Below are 27040 nucleotides of genomic sequence, written 5' to 3'. Positions count from 1 at the left end.
ATCCCCCAGCTGGATGACAACGATGGTCATCATCGATCTCGATGGACACACCACCCCACTGATACCTTGATACAGTCAGGCCGGGACCAAAGAGTGAGGCTGACGACCTGCGCAACTGTCCCTCACTTTAATCCAAGTCAAGCGCAAGTCGTGACTTCAACGACTTCACCACGCAACACCTCAAGGCCTCAGTGTGGCGATGGGGGAGTGGCCGGCGTCAGCAGTGGTCCTCAGTACGTGTGGGAATATAGACGGCCTAGGGGAACAAAGACCCGGGGATACAAAGACCCGGCCGGCCGTGTAGTCCGCATTTGTGGGGGACATTGACGCGGTCGGAGATAGTGGGCCGGGTGGGGGGCATAGACGTGGGGGTACTCGAGTTAGACCTGGCTGAAAGAAAATTTGGAGAAACATTGATCGGCGGGGAATTAACATAGACCCGGCCCGGGGGGTAGGGGGGGCGAGGGGGCCGGGGGGGAGGGAGACATAGCAAGGGTCATATTCACTTCCACTAGTTGAATAGGAAGTTGAACATTTGGTGGGAGCAGAGCTGAGTTCACCGAAGCCCTTTAGCTCGAAGGCAATAGTATATCGTGGCTTGTTGTCAGTATTAGGTTAAGTTGTTTGAGGGTATTGGGTGCTGTTTTTGGTGGGAGAACTATTTACCATGTCAGTCACCGGTTCGTTGCGGTAAATAGGCAGATACATCGTGCTTCCGTTACTTTCGGTTATGCATCCACCCCATGGCCTGTCTTTGGGGGTGATGTTTTGAACAGGCGATGAAGCATGTCTCACGAAAGCGTACCACTTCCAAACAAAGGTAAACCTTTGCTGAGACGAAATCAAATGTCCACACAGGATTCAATGCTTCTGCTAGAACTTGAGTTTTCCCCGACCTGTAAAGTTTTGTTTGTTGTAGGCGAGAAAATTATTGACATTTCTAATCTGCATAGAGAACTAGAGATTATTATTTTTAAAGCGTAATGTTACAAACATGCCCCATAAACACTTACACACACACACGTGATCATTATGCAAAGAAACACACCTGTTGGTGAAAAACTTCAAAAAGAGAGAACGACTCAACGAGAAAGAGACGCTTTTTCTGTGACTCCTTCAGAATGACTGTGCCAGTGTACTCTTCAGGCTCTCTCTCTCTCCCCCTCCCCCACTCTGTCTCACTGCGTGTGTGTGTGTGTGTGTGTGTGTGTGTGTGTGTGTGTGTGTGTGTGTGTGTAAATGCATGTATGAGTGTTCATAAACACACACACACACACACACACACACACACACACACTGTCATGTTGACATGCGCACACAAAATCAACATCACAGGCACTGAAGTTATTTAGTTTCATTAAAGGTTCTAGCCTGTCACAGTGTCACCCACTTTGATGCTTTAATTATAGATAAACGAGGGATGGTTTCCAAAACTTTGAATGCTAGCTGTCTCTCTCTCTTTCTCTCTCCCTTGCTCTCATTGAGTAATTCTAACTCACTGGCTCTCTCTCTTGCCCTCCTGCTCCTCAATGCTAACTATTGCTGTTTCCATGTGTGTATCACATGCAATGCATATATGTTGCTTGTATGTTGTTCAGTGATTTTACATATGTCCACTGAGAGTGATATAAGAGAACAAAAAAAAAAGGGTGGGGTGGGGGGTAGGGTGAGGCGGGAGGAGAGGAAGTGGCGATGGCAAAGGGGAGGGTTCGAATGTGGGTGGTTGTTCAGGCCTCAGTGTATATGCTGTATGTGTGTGTGTGTGTACACATGCATACATGTGCATGTGTGTGATTTCATTTTGCTTTCATATTTTGCCATTTCTGATTTTAAGATTAGAATGTGTGTGTGTGTGTGTGTGTGTGTGTGTGTGTGTGTGTGTGTGTGAAAAGCAAAGCAGTCTCTGCAGTGTGTGTTGTGTTTATCCTTGTGGGGTCAGGATGACATGAACAATCTACAACTGTACAAAGAAAAATAACTTATTTTGTCTCATTTTCTTCTGTTTCTGATTTTTTATTCTTTCTCTTTTTCCTTTATTTTCCATTTTCAGTTTATTATTTTCTATTTTGCTCAGGGTTCTTTAATTTGTTCTTTCCTGTGGTCTTTCCCCATAATATAGTGATTGCAAACATGAAAACTCCCTTCTCCTAACCCTCACCCCCTTCTGCCCTATTCCACATCTCTGTCTGTCTCTCTGATTACCCATTCCAGGTCATGTGTGCCATGGGTTGTGCAGTAGATCAAGAAAAGGGACGGTATTGACATAGATGGGCATTAACTCTGATTGTAAGGTTGTCTTTTCTCTTTCTGCACAGTGTATGCTTATATCCCTCTGAAAATCTCTCTTCAGATTCTGCCCACCCATCCTCTCTCTCTCTCTCTCTCTCTCTCTCTCTGTGTCTCTCTGTCTGTCTCTCTGTCTCTGCCTCTCTCTGTCTCTCTGTGCCTTTCTTAGTCTTACCAACTGAAATGATGAAATGGTAAATCACATATTAACAAGTGTGGATGTATTGAGTAAAAACAAAACAAAACAAACAAACAAACAACAAACCACCATACCAAAAGTGAACCTCATCAAAGATGAATAAGTTTTGGGCTGTGCTGGACTCCTCACCAGGGTTATGTATGTTGTGGGCTCATATTGGCAAACTGAGACCACGCAGGGCAAGATTTCTTCACTTCAGGACTGTTACAGTCTTTGAGAGTGTTCGTCTGTCTGTCTGTTGTGTTGGACTTAAGTGATGCCAGGGTTTTCTATGACAGGAAATGTGGTGTATGGCTGCATCAGATTTTTAAAGTTAAACTGTTCTTTTGGTATTTTGTTTTCAATGTCTTCTATGAAAAATGAATGTCCAGTGTTTTGTAGCCCTTCAAGCCGTGTAGTCATGGTAACCTCAGTTTAGCTGTGTCCACTTCATGCCTGTAGCCAGTTCATGTCAAAGTCATGGTGTCAGCCATTGCATAGGGACTGTTGACAGTGACATTGCTGTGGTCTCCACTCAAACTCAAAAGGAATGCACACACTCAGTCTGACTTCACAGCTGAGCAATACTGTTAATTGTAAGAGGTAATGATAATAATTATCATAAATGTTTCATATTGCATTGTGCAGAAACAAATTAAAGAGCTTGCACACCCATATCTCACAATCAAATGGTTGAAAGATAAAAATAAAAAAAACGCATAGGAAGTAAAGGTGACCTGCATTTGTTGATTTGGAAGAGGCATTACAGATAAGGTTGTGACCGCCCTGATGCGGCCATAGCAGTTGATTGGGCTCTGATCAGTCTGATTTGATTTGATATTGTGAGCACAGCATCTTCTAAAGTTATTCACTATGCAGTGGAGCAGGGTTGTTTCAGTGGATGTTTTCTTTGTGATCTGGCATGGATAGCTCCCTGTGGCAGCCTACATTATGTGTGTGTGTGTGTTTGTGTGTGTGTGTGTGTGTGTGTTATTACATGTGTGTGTGTGTTATTAGATGTGTGTGTGTGTGTGTGGAGCTGATGATAATGTGGGAGTGGTTCAGCTTGGGGGAGTGGGGGGGGGACGCAGAAAATGGGGCGGAAATTAATCTTTTGATCTTCTGTGTGCCTGGCCTGGAATGCCAAGAGGCACTTGTCTCTGTGCATTTTTCAGTAGCATGTTCATTGATTCATGTGTGTGCCTGTGGTGTGCTTGCCTGCTCAAGTGTGACTGATACTGGTGACAGATGAATGAAGGAAAAAAAAAAAGATTGATTTTTGTATGGGTTGCTGTAGGGCTCTTTGGTGTGTGTGTGTGTGTGTGTGTGTGTGTGTGTGTGTGGGTATGTGCGTGTCAAACATTATAAAAGGGTGTCACACACTTCTGCTATTAGCGAGAGGAAAGCAAAACAAACTCGATAACATGCTGGGCCAGTCTGCACGTCTGTAAAGGCCTGAGGTTTCAATGCATGCAGGGTTTGGCCTTGCAAGTGATTTTTGTGATATTGCATCAGCTTTCAGGTCCAGTTCATTTTGAAATGTGCTGCCCCATGTGTCACAAAACCAGATGCTGAAATGAGTCGCTTTCATGAAGATGTTGCATACGTGTTGTTTTGAAAAGATGTTTTCGTAACCACATCTTGTCATTGGTGTGGCTAGTTGTGCAGTGACTTGTGTTTTGTCATGACACTGTTGCTGTTGAGGTGGTTGCGTCAGTTCACTGAGGAGGACTGGAGCTACAGTTGTAGTGTTTTTCAAGGAAGTGGAGGGGCTCCAGTTAGTTGGCTGTATTACTTCTTGTGGTACTGTATTGCGTTTCTGTTTTGTCACAGCAGATTCCTCTGTGTGAAATTCAGATAGCTATGCCAGGGAAGAGCATGATGCCACAGTGCAGTGCCAACTATATATATATATATATATATATATATATATATATATATATATATATATATATACACACACACATGTATATCCTTTTCTTTCAGTCTGCAAGTTTATTTGTTTAACTATCAGAGTGGGTTTTCCTACAAAATGTTGCCAGGGATGAATCTTTTGCCAGTGTGTTACCAGTAATCATTTGTCAGTGCGTGTTGCCAGGGATAAACCTGTCATTGTTCTGTCTTGCCAGGGATCAATTTTTTGTCGGTGTGTTTTGCCAGGGATAAATCTTTTGTTGGTGCATGTTGCCAGGGAAATCTGTTTGTTGGCGTATGTTGCCAGGGATAAATCTTTTGTTGATGTGTGTTTTGCCAGGGATAAATCTTTTGTCGGTGTGTGTTGCCAGGGATAAATCTTTTGTCGGTGTGTGATGCCAGGGATAAATCTTTTGTTGGTGCATGTTGCCAGGGATAAATCTTTTGTCGGTGTGTGTTGCCAGGGATAAGTCTTTTGTTGCCGTTTGTGTGACAAATGCCTTGTCAGGCGCATTACCCCCAGGCCATTGCTTCATCCTGTTGTGTGACCCTTCACAGTTCATTCTGTGGCTTGGCGTGATAGACACATAGTGACACCAGCCACTGTGACTTGAGACATTGAGAAACAGCCTCTCTGGCACTGTCCCTGTAGGAAACGTCTGCCTCCAGGAAGAGTGTGTTGGCTGAAGTGGAAGCACTGATCGCTTGTTTGCAGCTACAATGCCTTCTTACCTGACGGGCACGAAGCAGGAGGATGGTGAGAGCAGACCTGTCTGTCACTTGTTTGTGGTCTGTGGTGGTTGGGTCCGCTTCCTCTTTGCTGTAAATAATGGTGTTTCTCTGTGGCCAGTGTTTCCTTTTTTCTTTTCATTTTTTTTGTTTTTTGTTTTGTCAACAAGTGTGAATAAAGCTCTTTTTTTTATTTTTGCTGTGTTGCTGTGTATGTGGTTGTGAGACTCGGGTTTTTAAAACTCTGAAAGCGTGGTTACACTATTGATGGTGAACAGCTGCGTCATGATCAGCCCATTCCATTGAGACTGTAGCAGCACTTGTTACGTGACAATAGCAACAGCAAACACAATGAAAATAACAGCACAACAGCAGTAGTAATCTTGAAAATGATGATATGAAAGTGGTGGTGTATGCTATGAATTCAAAACCACAGCTCTGAGCTCAGGCCAATGCCTCATCATTTGCTGGTTCTTCACTGAACTTGATTTTGGATCCTGAAGCATGTTATCCATGGGGATTGAGAACACTTTTGAGTTACACACACACCCACACACACACACACACACACACACACACACACACACACACACACACACACACACACACACACACACACATGAAAACGAATAACACATACATACACACATGTGTGCACATGTGCAAAGACAAAACATTCCCAGAATGTTACGGATGAAAGGGGACTCTGCTTTCCAGTGATGATGCCACGGTTCAGTAGAACGTGGGAACCAGGAGAGGTGGAGAGTGAGACAATAGCTTGTGACTGACAAGTGCAGCAACAGTTCCATGGATGGACAGCAGAGTGGCTGCAGTTCTGGCTCTAGTCAGGGAAACCCAGTGTCAACTTCACCTGTTGTTCATGTATGTCCCTGCCAACGCAAAAGTAAGGCATCAGTGCTCGTATTGAGGTGTTTTTTTTTTCTTTCTTTCTTTCTGTGATGATATGTGATTGCTGTGTTTGTGTTGATCAGATTGTTTTCATTTTGAATCCTTTCAGTGCTTGACAGGTGTTTGTATTGACTTGGATGTTGGAATGATTAGGATGTTTCCTATTCTGCTCTTTTGCATGGTGGATATTTATCCTCACAGTTGTTGATTAAATGATCAGTGTATGTTTTCCTTTGATTTTGTTTGTTTGGAATATTGTTCACATTTGTTAAATGCCCAGGGATTTAGAATTAAGTATACAGGATTAAATGCTGTGGGTGGACTTCTACCAAAGTGTTTGTTTAAATTGTGTTGAGAACTAAATGTTTGAAATGAAATGACACATGTAGTTGGATTGATGGTATTCTTGTGCATGCTTTTCTTTACTTGTGCATTCATGTATCACTGCTCAGATTTTGCTTACCACCCATTTAGGCTTTCTGTGAGATGGGAGCATTAACACACAGAGAGAGATACATGTACAATGACACATGATTCACAACATTACTTGTCATATTTCAGTGTCTGTAGTCTATTGTGACAAATAATGTGCAGCAATATTGACCATGTCTGGAGATGTCTTCTCAGTGCGTTTGAATGATGTCTTTTCTCGGTGCATCTGAATGTTTAAGTCATGGAAAAAGACGGGACGTGTTAAAAGTTCAACAGATATGAAAGTATTAGTGATAAATTTGGTTATTAATGACAAGACAAGACAATAAGTAGTTGTCTCTTCTTACCATATCATATCATATATATCAAGTGATGGCTTTTAGGCTTGATCAGCCTTTTGCCTGATCAATTAGGACTTTTTATTTATTCCTTTAAAACAAAAAAACTTTATATAAGAGTATGCAATTACTAATGTTATGGCTAGCTTCCTATGGAGAAATTAACCTGGAATCCATAATCCTTCCAGTGCTTATCTAACAAATTCTTAAAACTGCAAAGTGTTCCTACAGTGACAGTGTTATTGGGCAGATTGTTCCAAAAGTTAACAACCCTGTCAGTAAAAAAGAGTGTAAAAAAGTTTGATTTGGTGAATGTCTTCTTTAGTTTTAGTGGGTGTCCCCTGGTATGATTACTGTCCTTTAGAGTGAAAAGGTTTTGTATAGTGCTCTTATCATAATGTCCATGTAGAATTTTATATGTCTCAATCATATCACCCCTTAACCTGCGATATTCCAGGCTTGGAAGTTTCACACTAGTTAGTCTCTTGTCATAGGACGTACTACCTATCCCTATACTTGGTTTGATAAATCTTCTCTGTACATTTTCAATCAAGTCAATATGTTTTCTAAGGTAAGGGGACCATTCCACATTACCATATTCCAGTATTGGTCTTGCTAAAGATTTAGATAATGGCACCATGACATCTTTATTTTTTACTGGATAAAGTGGGTGATGCCTGCTATTCTGGTTTAAAAAAAATTTTTTTTTACTGTAGCATTTATGTGCTGTTCAAGAGATAAATTTGTATCCACCAGAATTCCCAAATCCTTTTCTAACTCCATTTTTTCTGTATCATGAAAGTTGACATGATAAGTGTTCTGTATCGTCAGAGTTGATGTAAGTGAAATTTGAGTTATATTTACCAATGTGAAGTACTTTACATTTTTCCTTGTTAAACATAATTTGCCATGTCTCTGTCCATTTGACTAGTTTATCTATACTTTCTTGGAGCAGGATTTGTTTTTCTTTATTATTCATTCCACAGTAAGCCTTTTTGTCATCAGTGAATATTTTTACAAAACACTCCAACACATATAGCATATCATTAATAAAGTAAGTGAATAATGTTGGCCCCAAAACACTTCCCTGAGGAACTCCACTGGTTACATTTGATGTGTCTGACCTCTCATCTGAAATGCTTACATACTGGTTTCTGTTATGTAAAAAGTCTTCTATCCAACCAAGTAAACTACCTCTTATACCATAGCTCTTCATTTTGTGTATCAGTCGTTTATGTGGAACCTTATCAAAGGCCTTTTGAAAGTCTAGGTATACAGTGTCTATAGGCATATTGTTGTTTGTCATAATGATCCAGACTTGAATAGTATTTAATAACTGTGTAACAAGACCTTCCAGATGTAAATCCATACTGGTAATTTGATAAAAGATTATTCTTAATTAAATGCTTATTCAGCCTATCTCTGATAATACCTTCAGAAGTTTTACATACCACAGATGTAAGACTAACTGGTCTGTAGTTACTTGGTTCATTCTTATTACCTTTTTTCAAAATAGGTTTGACCTTTGCTAGTTTCCAGCTGTCTGGTACCTTCCCTTCCTTCAAATTTTTGTCAAACAAGAATTTCAAAGGGAAAGAGAGAGCATCCCTTGTCTCCTTTAAACATCCCTTTGTCTCCATCTGGACCTGGTGACTTAGAGATATTTAAACAAGCCAGTTTATCAATGACTTGCTTTTCAGAGATTTCTGTATCAGCTAAGTTATTGTCTGTTCTTTCTGGGAAGTGTGGGAGATTGTCAACATCTTCTTCAGTAAAAACACTTGTGAACAAATCATGTAAGACCTCTGCCTTTTCCTGATTACTGTCTGTTAGGGCTCCATCCAGCTTAATGAGGTTTAATATACCCTCTCTTGGTTTTGTTTTGGATGCAACATACGCACAGAAACTTTTGGGGTCTTTTTTTAAATTAAAAAAAAAATTATTATAAATTTCTAGCCAGCTTCATTTCATGTTGTTTTACTGATTTACGTATAACCCATTTCACTTGATATTTGACATGTGCGTAAGCATTATAGTTTTCCTTAGTCCTGAATTTCTTGTAGGTTTTGCGTTTTAATCAGATTTTATCTAGTAAAGTCTGTGGAACTGACTTCCTCTAGAATAAATTCCTTGATGGAAAATATCTGCAAGGGATATATTTTTCGATACACTAATTTATTTTGCTTTCATTTAGACTCCAGCACTGTGACTGGTTTGTGCATAGTTCCTGTGTCAGCATGTTTTTCCAATCCACACTGACAAGGAATTTTCTAGCCCCTTCATAGACTCCTTTGTTGCACATGTACTTTTTGACCCGATATTTGCTGATGACTGTTGTAAATCACAGTATGAAAAAGGCATGAAAACATAAGTGAAATGTGGTTCCGATGCATGGGGTCAGCACAGCCATCCAATAGACACAAAAATCGGTTTTTTGACGGTGATCCAAAATATAATTTGGATCGGCATGTATATATACTCTATCGTCTAATCCCATTGATTTAATTGTTGATCTGAAAGAAAATAACCCAGTTTTTTTTTTTTTAGATTACCGTACATGGGTTTTGTGTGTGGAGTGTTGCACACTCGTCAGTCTTAGTTATGATTTATCGAAGCCGGGAATTCGCGATGAAGACGGAAACTTTGATTCAACGATATCCTGAAAGTAAAACTATCAAACGCCTATCGAAGTGGGTTACCTTAGATACAGCTGTTCTGTTTCCAGCACGCATGGTCCGACAGACACTCGATCGTTTCTGATAGTGAGTAAAAAGGTTTTTCGGACCGATAACTGATTTTGCAAACTTGTACAATGTAGTAACACTCCCAGCCTCACACGTGTTATTGGTTTCGTTGTTTCAGTTAAATCAGCAGGAATCAGACTGAGCCACGAAAAAAAGATTTACGTCTTCTCTTGTTTACTCAGTCGATTCTACCAGATCCCTTTCAATAAAATGTACAGAATCAAAATTTACAAAAAAAAAATCGCCCCCGTCCAAAGAAAAGATATTAATATGGAGAGTTGTTTTATATTTTGTGATTGATTGGATGAGACCACTGATTCATTTTATCTTCTGAAATATGAAACGATCGTCGTTTCCGGACGAGTTAACTTTCATATTGGTTTTGTCGGTTCAAGTTGTTGGAGGAAAACAAGAAAACTACAATATAACTTTTATATTGGTTATGTTGGTTTGTTGGAGGAAAACAAGAAAACTACAATATATCTTTTTTTTTATTGGTTATGTCAGTTTGTTGGAAGAAAACAAGAAAACTACAATATAACTTTTATATTGGTTATGTTGGTTTGTTGGAGGAAAACAAGAAAACTACAATATATCTTTTTTTTTATTGGTTATGTCAGTTTGTTGGAAGAAAACAAGAAAACTACAATATAACTTCAATATTGGTTTTGTCGGTTTGTTGGAAGAAAACAAGAAAACTACAACATAACTTTTATATTGGTTATGTCGGTTTGTTGGAAGAAAACAAGAAAACTACAGTAAATTCTCTTGACCAGATTACTCAGCCTGATACAATGTATGCCGTGTATTTCTGGATCAGACAAGGAAATAACCTGGTAAGAGAGAAAGCAATAAGATTTGACGTTAAATGTTCATCCCGGAGGAGGAAACGGGAACCCCCAATCGTCAAACTGAGCCATGGAGTGAGAAACCCAGCCCTCATAAAGTCAGTCCATCGGGTAGGGACTGCAGACAGAAAGTAGTGTTTCTTGTTTGTTTGTTTTTCTTCCCAAGTTGTCACCGCCAAGCACATGAAATAATGTTTATAACCAGCATCAGTAAATGTGGTTGACTATTTTGTCTGTCCTGTTTCTGTTGTGTTTTATCTCTCCTTTAAATGTTTGGCCAGACCATGCCGTGCACAACAATCCGTTTTTGGAGGACTTTAAACATTGGGATCCCCAAGATTGTCGTGTGTGTGTGTGAGCTAACTCTCCACGAGTCACAGTCTCAGCTGCCCGCGTGCAAACTGAGGAAAAGAAAGGAATACGAATGAAGGAGCTCTGTGCAGTTGGAATGCTGAACAAATTGTGACTACAACACATGTCTTCGCACCGCTTGCACGTGAAATGGTGCCTTCACGCACAGCACGCATTGCTATGACGTCAGTGCTGTCGTCACACTGAAGGGTGAACGTCTGCTCCACCTGAGTGGGGGGTGATTAGATCCTTGGTACGCGTTGAGCGTCACTGTGCTGTTTCTTCTTCTGTGTGTGTGTGAGTGTGCGTGCGTTGTGTTGCCGTTTAGTATTGCTTTGCTGGGAAGGAGGAACTTTTTTTTTTTTCCACTTCAACATGCTGACTCAGTGCGAATTGTGCGCAACGGGTATGTTCTGTCTTTTGTATATAATAATAATAAAAATAATATATTATTATTATGATGAGTATTTACTTTTTATGATTGTCCATTCTTTGTAGTAATTGCCATAAAACATTTGATAGTACTAAGAATTTACATTTTCAGTGAGGAATTGTTTGTTTCCTCTCTCCAATCCTCCATACTTCTGAAATTCGATTTAAAAAAAAAATGTTGTTGAAAGCCTGTATATTTACTATCCTTTGACCATAGTGCCATGGTATAGGAAGGGGTACACAGCAGAGCCTTTCCTCAATAGAATCAAACTTTTTTTCTTTCCGCATTTTTATACTGACAACAATGAGCCATGAAGGGAGAGAGGAGGATTTCCCTTTGACATCCATCCCATGCCTTCCCCTGTTAAATGTTGAATTGATTAATTGAAAATAGTCTGAGAAGCTTGGAAGTGGGTGGTGGAGAATACAGTTTCATAGCTTTTTACTTTGGAAGAATCATGTGCAGGCAATATCCACAATTTTTCCCTTCAAGACGGAGTGAGTAGTGTTCACAACAAGGCGTGGACATTTAGGAGTGGAGAAATGTGGAAATAACTGATTGGCTTTTACAAAGCATTATTTCATTTTCAGTGAAAACCGGATAATGATGGTGGGGAGGGTTGATGGGATGGAGTATCATGCTGGGATTTAGGCAAGAAGTAGGCAACAGTAATGGAAGGTGAAGTAAAAACCTTTACCCAAGGGTGTACAGATCTTTCATATCGCCCTTTAGTACTCAACAAGATGTGGTGGCAAATGGGAAGGCATCTGAATCTGAATGAATGGTTGTTTTCTGCCTTGTGATTATGTAGTATTTTGATGTTGGAGGGAAAAAGAAAAAGTCTTTCTCTCAGGTATCTGGTCTGAGCTGGTCTGAATCCTGTTGCAGTCCTGTGTCAGCTGACATTTTCTGTTTTGTTTGTGAATGCATGGATTGGTATGGATACATATATGCATACATATATGCATGTGTCAGTGTGGTTATCTGTACCTCAGTCAGTGTAGCTACTCTTTTTCTTTTTTTCCCCCTCAAAGGCACTGTGTAAACCCAACTTGACATTTCATGCAGAGCTCTAATTTTCACACTGCTTCTATTGGAGAGATGGTCTAGATTGATAACTGACCATTACTGTGATTTTGAGCAGTATTGAAGGCTGTGTGATTAAATGTGAACTGTACCACAGCTTGCATGCACAGTATTTACCAGTCTTTTGTAAAGGGCATCTTCTGCAGATAAAGGGCATCTTCTGCAGACACTAACTTGGACACAAACCCTGTTTGTAATCGGATCGGTGTGAAACTGTCAATCTGAATCTGGCAGTTTCTAGGGGGCTTTTTTTTTCTTTTTTTTTTTTAATCAGGTCTCAGTCACAAAAGGAACCCAGCCAGTGTTGTTTTGTGAGCACTGTACTGAATAAAAGTTGAATAAAAGTGTGTTCAGCCAGAGCTCGTAGCAAAAGACACTTATGTCAAAATCCTGAATGAATGAAAGTGTGCCTTGTCTAAACAAATGAGACGGGACAGTGAAAACTGAACAGAATGAGGGGGAAATGGTGCGTGTTTCTTAAGGTGCCTCCACTTGGAGATAATTTTGAAATTGATAATTATAAAGTGTGTGTGAAGTGTGTGTGTGTGATATACATGTGGTGTGCGTGTAAGAAAAAAGAGGGAGGGGTACACATTGTTTTCATCCATGTATATAAATGTACATAAGGGTAAACCAGTGTGCACTCAAACAGGAAATGCACATAAGCTTAAACCAATGTGCTTTCAAGCAGGAAATTTAAATAAGCTTAAACCAACATGCACTCAAGCAGGAAATGCACATAAACCAGTGTGCACTCAAGCAGGAAACCAAAACCAATATGCACTCGAGCAGGACACTTACCGGCCACTTTTTTTTTATTGAAGTAGATAACATTTTTGAGACAAGGATCTCTTGTTATGAAAGGTTTAGGGATTGCCAATAGTTGCCTAAAGGTGTGGATGTACAATTTTTTGTCATGTCATGGTGACAGAGGCTTTTCTGTGACTTATCAGTTGCTTACATGAATGTGAAGCTTCAGTGAAAGATATTTTCTATTCATTCATTTCATATGTTGCTTTTGTGTGCTTACATGTACCTAACCACAAGCACATGCATGCACATGCAAGCAAGCAATCCATACAGATTTTTAGAATGACTTTGTGTACAAATATGCACACACATGCATACACAGAGGCATATGCATGCATACAGATGCACATGTACATGCACTTAAACACACATGCATGTGTACTCATGGGCACAGTTCTTTTTTCTTTTTCTTTTTTTTTTTTAAAAGAAAGATGAAAAGATGAGATTTCTGTCTTACACATCAAACCACAATCACCAGTTTTGTTGTGCACCCTCTGTAAAAAGAATGAGTGCTAATGCTTGAAATAGTATTTCAGTAAATTGGTTCATCAGTTGTGTTTGTGCAAACTCCCACTTTTTTTAAATTTTTTTTTAGCAATATGTTTATGAATATTGACTTTCTCTAATCAGCCCACCCACTTTTTGCAGCATGTTTGCATATGTTAATATTGTGTGTCATCACTTCATGTGAGTGCACACATTTTTTGCAGTATATTCAGACATTAATGTTGTGTATTCCCACATTGGGCAACTCTCACATTTTTTGTCACTTGTTTTCAGATGTTAATGTTGTCACCACATAATGTTATCCCCCACATTTTTTGCAGTATGTTCAGACATTGTTTCTGTCGCCTTATTCTTTTAGCCCCCGCATTTTGTGCAACATTTTCAGACATTGTTGATGTCACCATATTATATTAGCACTCCCATTTTTTTGCAACACATTCATTCATTAATGCTGATATCACCACATTCTGTTAGCCCTCATGTTTTTTTGCAACATGTTCAGACATTAATGTTGATGCCACCACATTGTGCAAGCCCCCACACTTTGTGCAACATGAGATGTTACTGTAATTGTGTCCAGCATCCTGCCCCCACATTGTGCCAGCCCCCACACTTGTGCAATATGTTGATGTTACTGTAATTGTGTGTCCAGCACCCTGCCCCCACATTGTGCGAGCCCCCACACTTTGTGCAACATGTTGATGTTACTGTAATTGTGTGTCCAGCACCCCGCCCCCACATTGTGCCAGCCCCCACACTTTGTGCAGCATGTTGAGATGCTACTCCCAACACCCCCCACCCCCTCCTCCCATGGTCCAAGCCCCCACACTTTGTGCAACATGTTGAGATGTTACTGTAATTGTGTCCAGCATCCTGCCCCCACATAGTGCGAGCCCCCACAGTCATTGCCATGGTGGGACTGCCAGCACGTGGAAAAACCTACATCTCCAAGAAACTGACCCGCTACCTCAACTGGATTGGGATCAACACAAAGGGTGTGTAAACCTGTTGACAGACTGATTGGAAGCTGTGTTAAGAACGAGTTGGATTGTGTGCTCTGTTTTACTGTTTGTGTCCCTTCATCAAGCCAAAAGGTGTATGTAATGTTGGTTAATGTATTCACTTTTTTGTGCGTCGGTGAATATCCTTGTTTTGAGTGTGATGAGCCCTAATTTCCATAATTGGAGAAAGGGAACATGTGTGATTTATGGGTAAAGAAAGGAAGGTATCAATAATTGTGTAGTGAGACAGGCTGTGTATCTGGTGTGTGAATATGGATACAATGTTATTTCAGTGGAAACACCATCTCCTTGCATTTGACTTTTTTGGATTGCCACAGTGTCTGCATCTTCTCCGTTTTACTTGTTGAACTGGTCATAGTTTGATTAAGTTCTGGTGTATTTGATCAGGCATTAGTTGTGTAAAAAAAATATAAAAAAAAAATTTAAAAAAAACACCAAAAAAACCACACCACTGAATGACTACATGTACCTCATTTTCTTTTCCAGGTGTTTTGTTTTCCCCCGTGTTCTGTGGGCTCTCTATTTACAGTTGTTCAGCCCTGATATTGATATGGGCCTAGCTGTTTGGCTGGGCTAAGATAATAAAGATAAATTGTATTACTCCTTTTGTCACAACAGATTTCTCTGTGTGAAATTTGGGCTGTTCTACCCAGGGAGAGGGCTTCGCTACACTGAGAGCGCCACACATTTTTTGTGGGTTTTTTTCTGCCTGCAATTTTGTTTTCCTATCAAAGTGGATTTTCTACAGAATTTTGCCAGGGACAATGCTTTCGTTGCCTAGGGTTCTTCATATTTGCTAAGTGCATGCTGCACACTGGACCTCGGGTTTATCGCCTCATTTGAATGACTGGCATCCAGACCATCACTGGAGGTCTGGAGGGGGAGAAAATACTAATGACTGTGGGATTCAAACTTAGTGCGCTCAGATTCTCTCACTTCCTGGACAGACGCATTACAAATGGTCCAACATCCCACAGCTGTTTTGGGGCTTTTTCTCATCTTTAGGTCTGTACTTGTAGTATTCGCTGCACTGATCCATTTGATTGGTACCCCATGCATGTCTCAGACATGTCACTAATCTGCACAAAGTTTTTGTACAGACTGGGGTAAGTAAAAATATTGCTTTGTTCTGTCTAGTGTTTAATGTTGGGGTGTACCGAAGGGCAGCCACAAAAGATTACTCAAACCACAACTTTTTCCGGGCTGACAACAAAGAGGCACAAGCGCTCAGAGAGTAAGTTGAACAGTAGCAGAAATATCATTGACATAACTAAGTTACTTTGTCATAGATTAACATTATTTACAGTATTTTTTAGCTGATGTTTGTAAATAGTCTTTATGGTGATCCTGGAAATTTTTGGTGTATGTGTGTTGTATGTGTGTGTGTGTGTATCTGTGGTAAATTTTAACAAATTCATTTTCTGGAATTTTCATGATGTATCATAAGTATTTATTAGTGGGTGTGGTAAATTTTAACAAATTCATTTTTTCTGGAAAAACATTCTCAACTTCAGAAACAAAACACACACAAAAAAAACTTTCCCACACATGCCATTTGTAGAGGTACAAGTCTCTTGGATTTCCAGATCATGAAAATTTGTTTTGCATCCAGATCACATTCTCTTTTGGTTGTTTCCAGATTATCTCCAAATTAGCGAAAAAGGTGTTTCCTTAAGCTGCATTAGATTCCATGTCTTGACTACAGTTAAAAGAAGGAAGAAAATTTTGGATGGACCAGACTAACTGCACCACTTTCTGTGACAATGATTCAGCCTACAATGTCTACTTTGTTATGAAGTATGTGAGTGGTAGGGTAGTGGAAAAGATGGGAAAATCCTTCAGCATACAATGTCTATTTTGTTATGAAGAATGTGAATGGTAGGGTAGTGGAAAAGATGGGAAAATCCTTCAGCATACAATGTCTACTTTATGAAGTATGTGAGTGGTAGGGTAGTGGGAAAGATGGGAAAATCCTTCAGCATACGTCTACTTTATGAAGTATGTGAGTGGTAGGGTTGTGGAAAAGATGGGAAAATCCTTCAGCATACAATGTCTACTTTATGAAGTATATGAGTGGTAGGGTAGTGGAAATGGTGGGAATAGGAGGGGGGAATCCCAGTTCCATGGTACAAAATTTTCATTGGGTTTCTTTTGACTTAAGCATGTGCACTCCATTATTATTATGGTATTGACTAATTAAAGAGGGGTGTTCAAGTTCACACACGTATGTGCACTTACATTGTTTGATATGCGTGATTTCTGTGTGCAGAAGATGTGCTTTAGAAGCCATTAAGGATGCCTGCAGTTTCCTGGATTGTGGGGGTGAAGTGGCTGTGAGTAATCTGTGTATGTGTGTGTGTGTGACTTCCATCTTACAGAGAAATGAACAGTGCAGGCCGTTGTCACAGACGTGTGAGAACGTGGCTGTTGACAGTTAACAGTATGGTCATCAGGATAAATCATACCGTGAATATGCACAACTAAGTCAACAGATGATCAGAGGAGATGCAAGGCCATTCATTGAAACAGTCATCTGTATTGTATGATTTTTTTATCATTAAAAGTAAGTAGGTCCGGCCGCTATATAATGCTGTGTAACTGTGGCTGACAGATCATATTTTTGTCCTGATTTACTTCGCCCCAGCAAGCGCAATACTGCATACATCCAGCTGAAAGATATATCAGAAAATAAAACCACCTTTGTTCACTGTGTTCCTTTTTGTGTGTGTAAGACAGTTGAGTGAAACTGATCGCCCAAAGTGGAGTATCCTTCACTCTACAAAAAGCAGTGCGGTAAACAAGTTTGCCGACGTCTGCTTCTGGTCTGAGAGGGTTGGTGACAAAAATAGGTTACGGACATTGCTCCCTACAACCAATCGACTAAAGAGATCTATCAAATAAACATTGCTCCCTACAACCAATCGACTAAAGAGATCTATCAAATAAAGAAGAGGAGTGATGTGCTCAGATCTTTTCTTTCTGAGGACGAGTTGGACAGCAGAGTTTTGTATGCACTGAAGGGACTGAATGGATGAAGCAGGCAAACCAGACAATAGAGTTACAGTAGTCAAGGTGAGAGAGAATGAGAGAAACGACAAGTCTAGATGATACATCAGTGGACTTTAGAACTGGTACGATCACCTGTGCTGATCAATAGTTAATGATGATGTATAAACAAGAAAACAGTTACATAAAGTGAAGCATACGTATTGATTTTGAAACACACACACACACACACACACACACACACACACACACACACACACACACACACAAATCCTGAAAAATATCTAAAAGGAGAATCATTTTTAGCATTAATGTAGCACATTATCCCTGATCGTCTTGAAAGCTTGCTTTTTTCATATAATCTTATCAAAAGCTGTCGTTTATCAAGATTTATTGATAACATTTGTTTTGTAAGTCTACAGTCTTTCCTGAACCTGAAAATATCTTAAATGTTTATGTAGATACAATAGTTTTTGAGTTTGTCATTTTAGTAACACCACCATCAAAACTGCAGGATTGGACATGCAGAAAACAAATTTCCTCAGAAGTTATGACACTAGCATTCAGCCAATAACATTAACAGCCAACTAAAAAAAAAAAAAATCTGTATTCTACATACTATATAGATCATATATGAAGAGTTTTGACTATGATAATGTATTGGTGGCAATTGGACATGGGTTCCAAAATGCCATGTTGTGAGATTGGCTAAAATCGCAGAATTTTTGTGAAAATTCAGAACTGTATCTCAAAAACTATTTGAGACATTGCTTTGAAGTTTGGTCTGGCTTCATACTTTATTGCACTCTTTCATTCTTGCAAATATGAGGCTTCTGCTATGAATCTGAAATTTTGGCCGGATCTACCTATTAAAAGAAAGGTATCTCTGTCATTTATAAGGCATTGGATTTTTTCTTATAAATAAGTGTAAAAAGGAAAGACAAAATTTGCATTCACATACATAAAGGAATGAAAAATAGAGAGGGGAGGAGGGAGGGTAAAAAGAAAGGTAGAAACACAGAAAAAGAGGTTGACATATATTATATATCCAACAACAAAATGTGGGTCCTATTCTTTTGGAGGAAATCGTGAAAAGGAGTTCCATGACCAGAAACAGATTGTTAGCTGAATATACAAAACACAAAAATGAGTTCTCAGAGGAGGAAATGGCCATGTCTTGCTTTAGCTGAACTTAGTTTGTTGATATAGAATTTGAGTGCCCTTTGAAGAAAAACAAATCCCCAAAATGCCAATCTTTGATTTGAGTTTGGTTATTCTCCAAATCAAGCATTTTCCATTCACATTACCTTTGGGCTTTCTTCATTTGGTAGCCTTGAAATGGTAGCACAAAATGAAGGAAGCAATGCCACGAGTTCTATAGGGATCTCTTTCTTATAAAAAAAACAACACCAAAAAAATCGACAGTTTTCCATGTTAAAGCGTGCACTATGTACTGTGTGTCAGGTGATAGATGCCACCAACACCACTTCACAGAGGAGGAAGTTGTTACTGCACCATTTTACAGAGCTGAACCCCTTCAAGCTGTTCTTTGTGGAGTCAGTGTGTGATGATCCAGCCATCATTGAAGCCAACATTCTGGTCAGTTCCCCTTTCTCTTTCACCTTGTGCACTTCTTGTCTGTTCTTACAGTGTAGGTTGAGACCAAAGATTTGTCTTCAAAATGTGTAATGCTCTTGAAATTGTTGCATTTTATCAGCTGAGGCCTTATGTGATTGAACAAAACATGTACTGCTTTCGGTCAGATATACATGTGCTAGTAACTGCAGCTGTTAGTAGTTTTATCTATGAGCAAGGTGTTTGCATGTATAAAGCAGGGAGTCAGGGTTCATGGTTAGAATTCTGAATGAGGACGGCCAGTGAGGCACAGTGGTTTGTGTCCCCGTTGTCAGAGCACAGGTTCAGTCACCTGCACTTAGCACATTCATTCGTATTGTGCTTTTACATTGCCATTTAACCCCACTGTTTAGCAGCCATACTCAGTTTTCAGGGATAGAGGCAAGTATCATTTTGGAATTTTTCAGTATGTGGTTGGCTTCTCTCCAGTGTTTGGCTTGTGGTACTAACAGAATGGGAAGACAGGAAGCACACAGTCAAGCATCGTCCACTTAAAGGTTGTCTTTCAGATTGTTCCTCAATTTTCCTGACAGCACTGCAGGTGTCTGTAGATGGAAGCACAGAGTCCAGCCAAGTGTTGTCCCCAACCAGATTGGGTGGCAGCAGCAGCAGCAGCATCTGCATTCTTTTCATCACTAAATATATATGAATGTATATTTATGTTCCAAAGTATGCGGCCTTTTATAGCATGCTGTCTTGGTGAGCACAGTTATGACTTCTCCCTCCACTTTCATGCTGGTGGTGAGTTCCTGTTAAGGGTGCTGGCAGGTTCATCAGGGCTGTCGTTGGAAGGACATGGTCATGGTCTCCACTCCAGGGGAGATGCTCACTGTCTGATTTTGCAGTTAAGTGGTAGATGTTAGCAGGGGGCTTTGGAGGTGGTGTGCTGTGTATGTTGAATCAGAACAGGGCCTGCTGAACACCACAGGAATGACTCGTCGACAGTGCAAGGTCTCCTCTGATATGCAGTCTCATGGCAGCCTGACATAGAAAGCGCACTGTGGACTGCTGGCATTGAGATTGTGGTAGATGAGCTTGGGTTTGATGTGCAGGGGGCAGTTTGAATGAGCAGGTTGATGGTAATGCCACTGACACTGGCATGGATGATTGGGTAGGAAAAAAAAGATGGTTAAAAGTATATCTAGTGCGCAGTGGGTGGGAGCATCTTATTACTCCTGTTTATAAGTTTCACTCCCAAAATGACAGTATTGTAAATAGAACTGCTTATGGGTGTGGAACAGCAACACATCTTTTTTCAAATTTTTCATTACCTCAAGTGGGGCAGCACATTCAGTGGGTCACAGCTGTAAGATATGTCAGAGATAGCTGTAAATATTAATTTTGATAATAATGGATACTTATATAGCACACCATTCAGAAATCTGCTCCAGGTGCTTTACAAAAACACTTCTGTTTACATAACACATATCAATGTTACATACACACACCAAAATGTGACTAAATGCATAGACATGTGCGCGCGTGCACACACAAACACACACTCACACACACACTGCATACATACATTTTAACATGTGTACCTAACAGCTTCCCTCAACACATACGCACACATGGCACAAACATTCATAAACAGACGTGCGTGTGCACATCTCACACATTTTGTTGTGGTTGATCGTTGTGTGAAGATAAACCCCATACTTTCCTCAGATTTATTTATACGATCAGGTGGAGGTTACCGATTATCAAAAGGAGTTAGCATTTCTGTCCAACTGCTTGTTGATGGGAAAACATTTGTAGTGTACAAATTACTGTTCCAGCACAACTGTCATTATTAAACAAAAGTGCACATGTTACCCCACTCAGTGAAACAAGGAATCGTAGAATATGACAGCTGAAGTTTCCATTTGTGCTTTATGATTGAAACATGTTAAGTAGTTCATGAAGATGAAAGTGAATGAGATTGATGTGAAAGTCAGCTTGCACAGTGAGTGTGATGACAGTGGTGGTGTGGACAGATGTGTACAAAAAGCACCACTGGTGTTTTTGCACAGGAAGTGAAAGTGTGCAGTCCTGACTACGAGGGTCGGGACAAGAATGACGCCTTGGAGGACTTCCTGCAGAGGATTGAGCATTACCGTGAGAACTATGAGTCGCTGGACAGCCAGGCAGAGAGACACCTCTCCTACATTCAGATCATCAACCAGGGCGAGAGGTTTATTGTCAACAGACTGGCAGGTAGGGCTGGGTGGAGGTGGAGGGAATGTGTGCACTTTGTATGTTCCTGTGTGAGTGTGTTAACACACTGTAAGTGGTCTGCAGTTTGTATGTTCCTGTGTGAGTGTGTCAACACACTGTAAGTGGTCTGCACTTTGTATGTTCCTGTGTCTGTGTTAACACTGTGAGTGGTCTGCACTTTGTATGTTCCTGTGTCTGTGTTAACACTGTGAGTGGTCTGCACTTTGTATGTTCCTGTGTCTGTGTTAACACTGTAAGTGGTCTGCACTTTGTATGTTCCTGTGTCTGTGTTAACACTGTGAGTGGTCTGCACTTTGTATGTTCCTGTGTCTGTGTTAACACTGTGAGTGGTCTGCACTTTGTATGTTCCTGTTTGAGAGTGTTAACACACTAAGTGGTCTGCACTTTGTATGTTCCTGTGTGAGTGTGTTAATACACTGTGAGTGGTCTGCACTTTGTATGTTCCTGTGTGAGTGTGTTAACACACTAAGCGGTCTGCACTTTGTATGTTCCTGTGTGAGTGTGTTAACACACTAAGCAGTCTGCACTTTGTATGTTCCTGTTTGAGAGTGTTAACACACTAAGTGGTCTGCACTTTGTATGTTCCTGTGTGAGTGTGTTAACACACTGTAAGCGGTCTGCACTTTGTATGTTCCTGTGTGAGTGTGTTAACACACTGTAAGCGGTCTGCACTTTGTATGTTCCTGTGTGAGTGTGTTAACACACTGTAAGCGGTCTGCACTTTGTATGTTCCTGTGTGAGTGTGTTAACACGCTGTAAGTGGTCTGCACTTTGTATGTTCCTGTGTGAGTGTGTTAACACGCTGTAAGTGGTCTGAGGAAGACTGTAAAGTTTGTATTCTTTTTGTCATGTTTGATTCAAAAAGACAGAAATGTGGAGCTTACTTCAGTGTAAACAATTCCCCTCACATAAACCATCCCCCCCCCCCCCCCAGCCCCTCAGTTTAATTGCACAAACACAGGAATAAAAGCGCTGCTATTGGTGAAAGAAAAACTGCAATGTCATGCTACCTTTATGACGCTGGAAGTTGAGAGGTGGTAGGGAAATGTCATTTCCAGTGGTGAGTCATGACAGCTGTAACAAGCCTTAGAGATATTGCCACTGACCTTCAGAGGTCCACACTGAAAAAGGCCAGACTGCTGGTTTACCATGATCACAGCTCTTACCAGGTTGTTCTTTTTCTTTTGTTCTGTCTGGTTTCATGCCACGTAAATGTCTTCAGTAAATGGTAGGGACAGAAACAGGTGGTGAGTGGATTATTTGGATTTGGATTTCTTTTTACCACAACAGATTTCTCGGTGTGAAATTCAGGCTGCTCTCCCCAGGGAGAGCGCGTCACTACACTGCAACGCCACCCATTTTTTAAATATTTTTTCCTGCGTGGAGTTTTATTTGTTTTTCCTATTAAAAAAAAAAAAGGACATTACAATGGACATGTTATAAAAAAAAAAAAAAAGATTTTCTTAGCAGTAGGTTTTGATGTGGCATGGTTGTACTGTACATGCGTGGTTTGCTTGGTTACACACACACACACACACACACACACACACACACACACACACACACACACACACATGTATGTATGTATGTATGTATGCTTGTGTGAATCTTGGCAGGTGGATGGTAGGGAGAATGTAGGTATGCATGTGTATATATGTATAAGTGTGTACATGTACTGATATAGTTTGGTGTCTTTCAGTATGTGTAATATTGAATGTAATGTTTGATGCAGAATATTATGTGTATCGTAAAGTATCAGGTCAGGTCAGGTCATTAGATCTGCTACTGGTAACCTGTAATCCAGTACAACCTGTTCAGGGTCGGGTTGCCGACGACTAAACCGGCACTCCCACCACTCCCTTCTGGGACTGGTGAGGCGGGTGGCTAGACACCCTTATGGAGATCCATAAAAGGGCGTCAGCTCAGGAGAGCCACCGACGGCCATCTAGCTCCACCGTGCTGTGTGCATGCCACACGCAGTTGGCCCCCGGGGTGTGTCTACCCATGCATGCGAAGTCTGGATCCGGCAGAATCTGCGGAAGAAACCTATCGGTTCAACGGAGAGGAAGGCGGTTACAGCAACGCACTGTGGAGTGCAGAGAGCAAGATGAGACACCGAAAGGATATCTTGGTCATCCACTGCATCCGTGCTCATCCTCCAGTCGTCTCGACTTAGTCTTGCCACTGGAAATTGGTGGACCCGGACGAGAGAGTGAGGTCGACGTTGCGCAACTCCTCTTCACTTTAAACAAACTCATCGCGCAAGTCATCAGTCATCCAAAATGAAAAAAATGAAATGACCTGATCAGTGTTCTTTGCAGAGTGCTGTGTAAATATCCATTCTTATCATTATTATTATCTGAAGATCGCCCCCCCCACACACACACACACACACCTTCCCCCACTCCAAGGGAAAGAAGCAAGCAGTGTTCATGTAACAGGTGATATCCTGCTAGGTTTAAACAAAGAACAAAGTTGTTTTTTTTCCTGTACATTCCTCAGATGAAGGGTTGGAAGACAGTGGATGACTGGTTCATAAGTTTAGTTATATGTGATATTGGTGATGCAATGTTTACTCTGTGTAATACTTTTGTTTATTGACTGGATCTTCATACAGATGTTTTGTAAAATAGTAGACATTTTGGAGTGCATATCATCAGACCTCTTTCTGAATTTGGGTACACAAGCTAATAATGTTACTTTTTTGTTTTTGTTTTTTTGTTTGTTTTGAATTTGCTTTAAAAGTTATAAAACAGACTTCATAGACATAGAACATGTCTATTTGACATGGAAAAGATTTTCTCGGCAGTATTGTTTGAGTACATTTAGCACACTTAAAGGAAAGGGCAATCAAGATAAAACAATGATCCAGACAAAAACATTCAGCCTGTCTGGATGAGTGTGGGCTGAACCTGCACGCTGCTTCAGGCCACAAATAACACACGTTTACTGCTGGAGGCAGTGCTAGTTGAAAACGCACATGTACCACTGCAGACACCGCTGTTCAACCAAACATTCAGTGTATTGGGATGAATGTTTTTGTGGGCTTAAAGGATGACAAGGTGACCAGATGGTGGCCTGGTGAACTGTCCAAAGTAGATACCAGTGGAGTGTAGAGGGGAAGCATGGGGAGTGTAGAGACAAAGCTGCAAAGAAAGGGTGCTGTGTGCAGACTGTGTGACGTGTATGGTCACCACTTGGTGACGTGAGGGACAGTGACAAATTGGATCGTTTCATGAAAGTTTAAAAGGTCACATGTTAACGGCGACCATGTTGTGCAGGTCACCTGCAGAGTCGTGTTGTGTACTACCTCATGAATATTCATGTCTTGCCACGCGTCATATATCTCACAAGGGTAAGTGACTTCATTTTTTTCTTTTCTCAAAGTATCTTGTCATAATTAAGAAAACAGAATTTTTTAATTTTACAGGAGAATTTGATATTATATACCACTGTAACCAGGAGAACATTTGTGTGCTATTACATCATTGCATGACAGCATAAGAAATGAAAAAAGATGTTAAAGATGAGAGAACCAAATGAAAGAAAATTTGATTATATTTTTGTGAGGTTCATTTATCAATCAATCAGTCAAGTCAGTTTAATGTTTTGATAGTACATCAATAAAATAACATTTTGCAATCATGACAAATATATATATATATATGTATATGTATATATATATATATATATATATATATATATATATATATTACATTATTATTTAACCAGCTGCCGTGGTGAAGTGGTTAGCGTCACGGACTGACGGCTGGGACGACGTGGGTTCGAATCCCAGTGGAGATGGGTTTTTCGGCCCGTGCTCGGCTCCTACCCAGAGTTGAGTGTGCTGTGGGCTTGAATGGGGAGACTGGTACCAGTCGAGTGTCATCTATTTAAGGATGCGTATTTGGGTGTGTTGCTCTAATTACCTGACCAACACTGCAAGTGTCTGTTTCTCTTGGGCGTGGTTAACGCTGTGATATCATGACAGGAAGCATAGAGTACAGCCTTGTCACACAGTCCCAAACCAAAATGGACCTCCAAAGCAAAATCGTCATTGTCATCCTCCTCCTCCTTCATCAATATAAACAAAGCAGTCTCAAAGTCTGTGGCCTTTCATGCCCGGCTCTCATGGTGACCTCAGTTTCGATACCCCTTCTGTGCTTGGGAGTCCTGTCAGTGTCTTCAGTGTCGGCAGATTCATGGGGGGCTGTTGTTTGAGGGACGTGGTGGCGGTCTCCACACAGGGGGGGATACTCAGTCTGGCTCCGCGACTAAGCCATTATTGTCATTAGTAGGGGGCTTAGTAGGTGGTGTCTTAAGTACATTGAATCAGAACAGGCACCACTGAACACCACCAAAGTGATTCGGCAGCAGTGCAGGGTCTCCTCTGGTGTGTGGCCACCTGGCGACCTAACATCGATGGTTCCCTGCAGACTGATGACGCTGGAACTGTGACAGACGAACCCGGGTGTGGCCATGTATGGGGGAATCTAAATGAGCGGCGTGGAAGTGATGCCACTGAAATGGTGCAGATGATGGGGCAGCAAAAAAACAAAAAAAAAAACATTTTGCAATCATGAAACTTAATTTTTTTTTATATATAATTTATATATAATTTTTTATATATATATATATAGAGAGAGAGAGAGCCCATGCAAAATATTTGTCTGACACACTGACCAACCTTCGTGCCCCCAAACCCTTCATTGAACCACCCCAGCCACACGCCCCATTCCTCACCATCTCTTGCAGCTCCCACTTGTTCTCCTCAGCATTCTGTAAGTCCAAATACATCAACAATACCACTTTGACTTGTACAAATAATCAACACTTTTTACCCCACACATTTTGCTGTGTATACATGTTTCCTTATTTGAAAATGACATGAAAAAATTCCCCTTGTACTAACAGAAAGTCTTAAGTCTTTTGTAGCTATGGTTATCCAAGTCATGAGTTAATTTATTCTTTTCCTCCTGTATTGTAGCACTGAGTTTTACAGAAGTTAATGACTCCACATTCTTCCAAGCCTCTGTCACGTGCTTGTGCACATTTTTAGTTGTAACTTTCCTCACATACACCTTGTAAGTGTCCAGGGGTCTTATGCATGAAACATTACCAAACGCATAGTTGCCAACTATATGAAAGTTGACAGCTGAATTTCAAAGTAACTAATGCATGAAACCTTACTTCCGGTTCAGCTGGCTACTAAATCTCCCAGTTGCTTACTAAATTCCACCACCTTCGGCAGTGGTGGAAATCCAGTTGCCAACTATCCGGCCAGACAGGATGGCGTGTTTGTGTTGAAGCGACAAAGCAATCTGAAGAGAACACGTACTCATGGACTGTTCATGCCCTCTAAAAATGTACAATGACTCGAAATGTACAAATGTACAACGACATCGAAATAAGAACGAGAGAATCGCTCACCCCTGTTTTGAAAAATTGACTGCTGTTTTGATGTTATGCTCCAGCCACATTTCAAAATGATGTGGCAGATTTGATCAGTGTGGAATTGACAGCATTTCACACAATTACACGAGTGACAAATGCTTTCTCTCGTTGTGTGGGAAAATAGATGCATGGACAACAGTG

At 40.6% G+C, this 27040-nt stretch overlaps 1 protein-coding gene across 3 annotated transcripts in view; it reads left to right on the top strand.

Moving 5' to 3' along the window:
• The first annotated feature begins 721 nt into the window (after positions 1-721).
• The window catches only part of LOC143299522 (6-phosphofructo-2-kinase/fructose-2,6-bisphosphatase-like), a 44943-nt gene continuing 18624 nt past the window's right edge, over positions 722-27040 (top strand). Inside the window, exons 1-8 of one of the 3 annotated variants that reach the window (XM_076612785.1) lie at positions 746-820; positions 5825-6011; positions 14435-14560; positions 15725-15821; positions 16857-16920; positions 19058-19192; positions 21241-21424; positions 24727-24800. In XM_076612785.1, coding sequence (XP_076468900.1) covers positions 5915-6011; positions 14435-14560; positions 15725-15821; positions 16857-16920; positions 19058-19192; positions 21241-21424; positions 24727-24800 — 777 coding nt within the window. In that variant the 5' untranslated portion in view covers positions 746-820; positions 5825-5914. Of the gene's footprint in view, positions 821-4589; positions 5136-5824; positions 6012-14434; positions 14561-15724; positions 15822-16856; positions 16921-19057; positions 19193-21240; positions 21425-24726; positions 24801-27040 lie in introns of those variants that run through there. The other 2 variants (XM_076612787.1, XM_076612786.1) reach the window with 2 other exon arrangements.

Source organism: Babylonia areolata, chromosome 25, assembly GCF_041734735.1.
Source record: "Babylonia areolata isolate BAREFJ2019XMU chromosome 25, ASM4173473v1, whole genome shotgun sequence".
NCBI lineage: Eukaryota > Metazoa > Mollusca > Gastropoda > Neogastropoda > Buccinidae > Babylonia > Babylonia areolata.
Note: the sequence above shows the minus strand (reverse complement) of the source record. Positions and strands in the feature narration are given on the sequence as shown.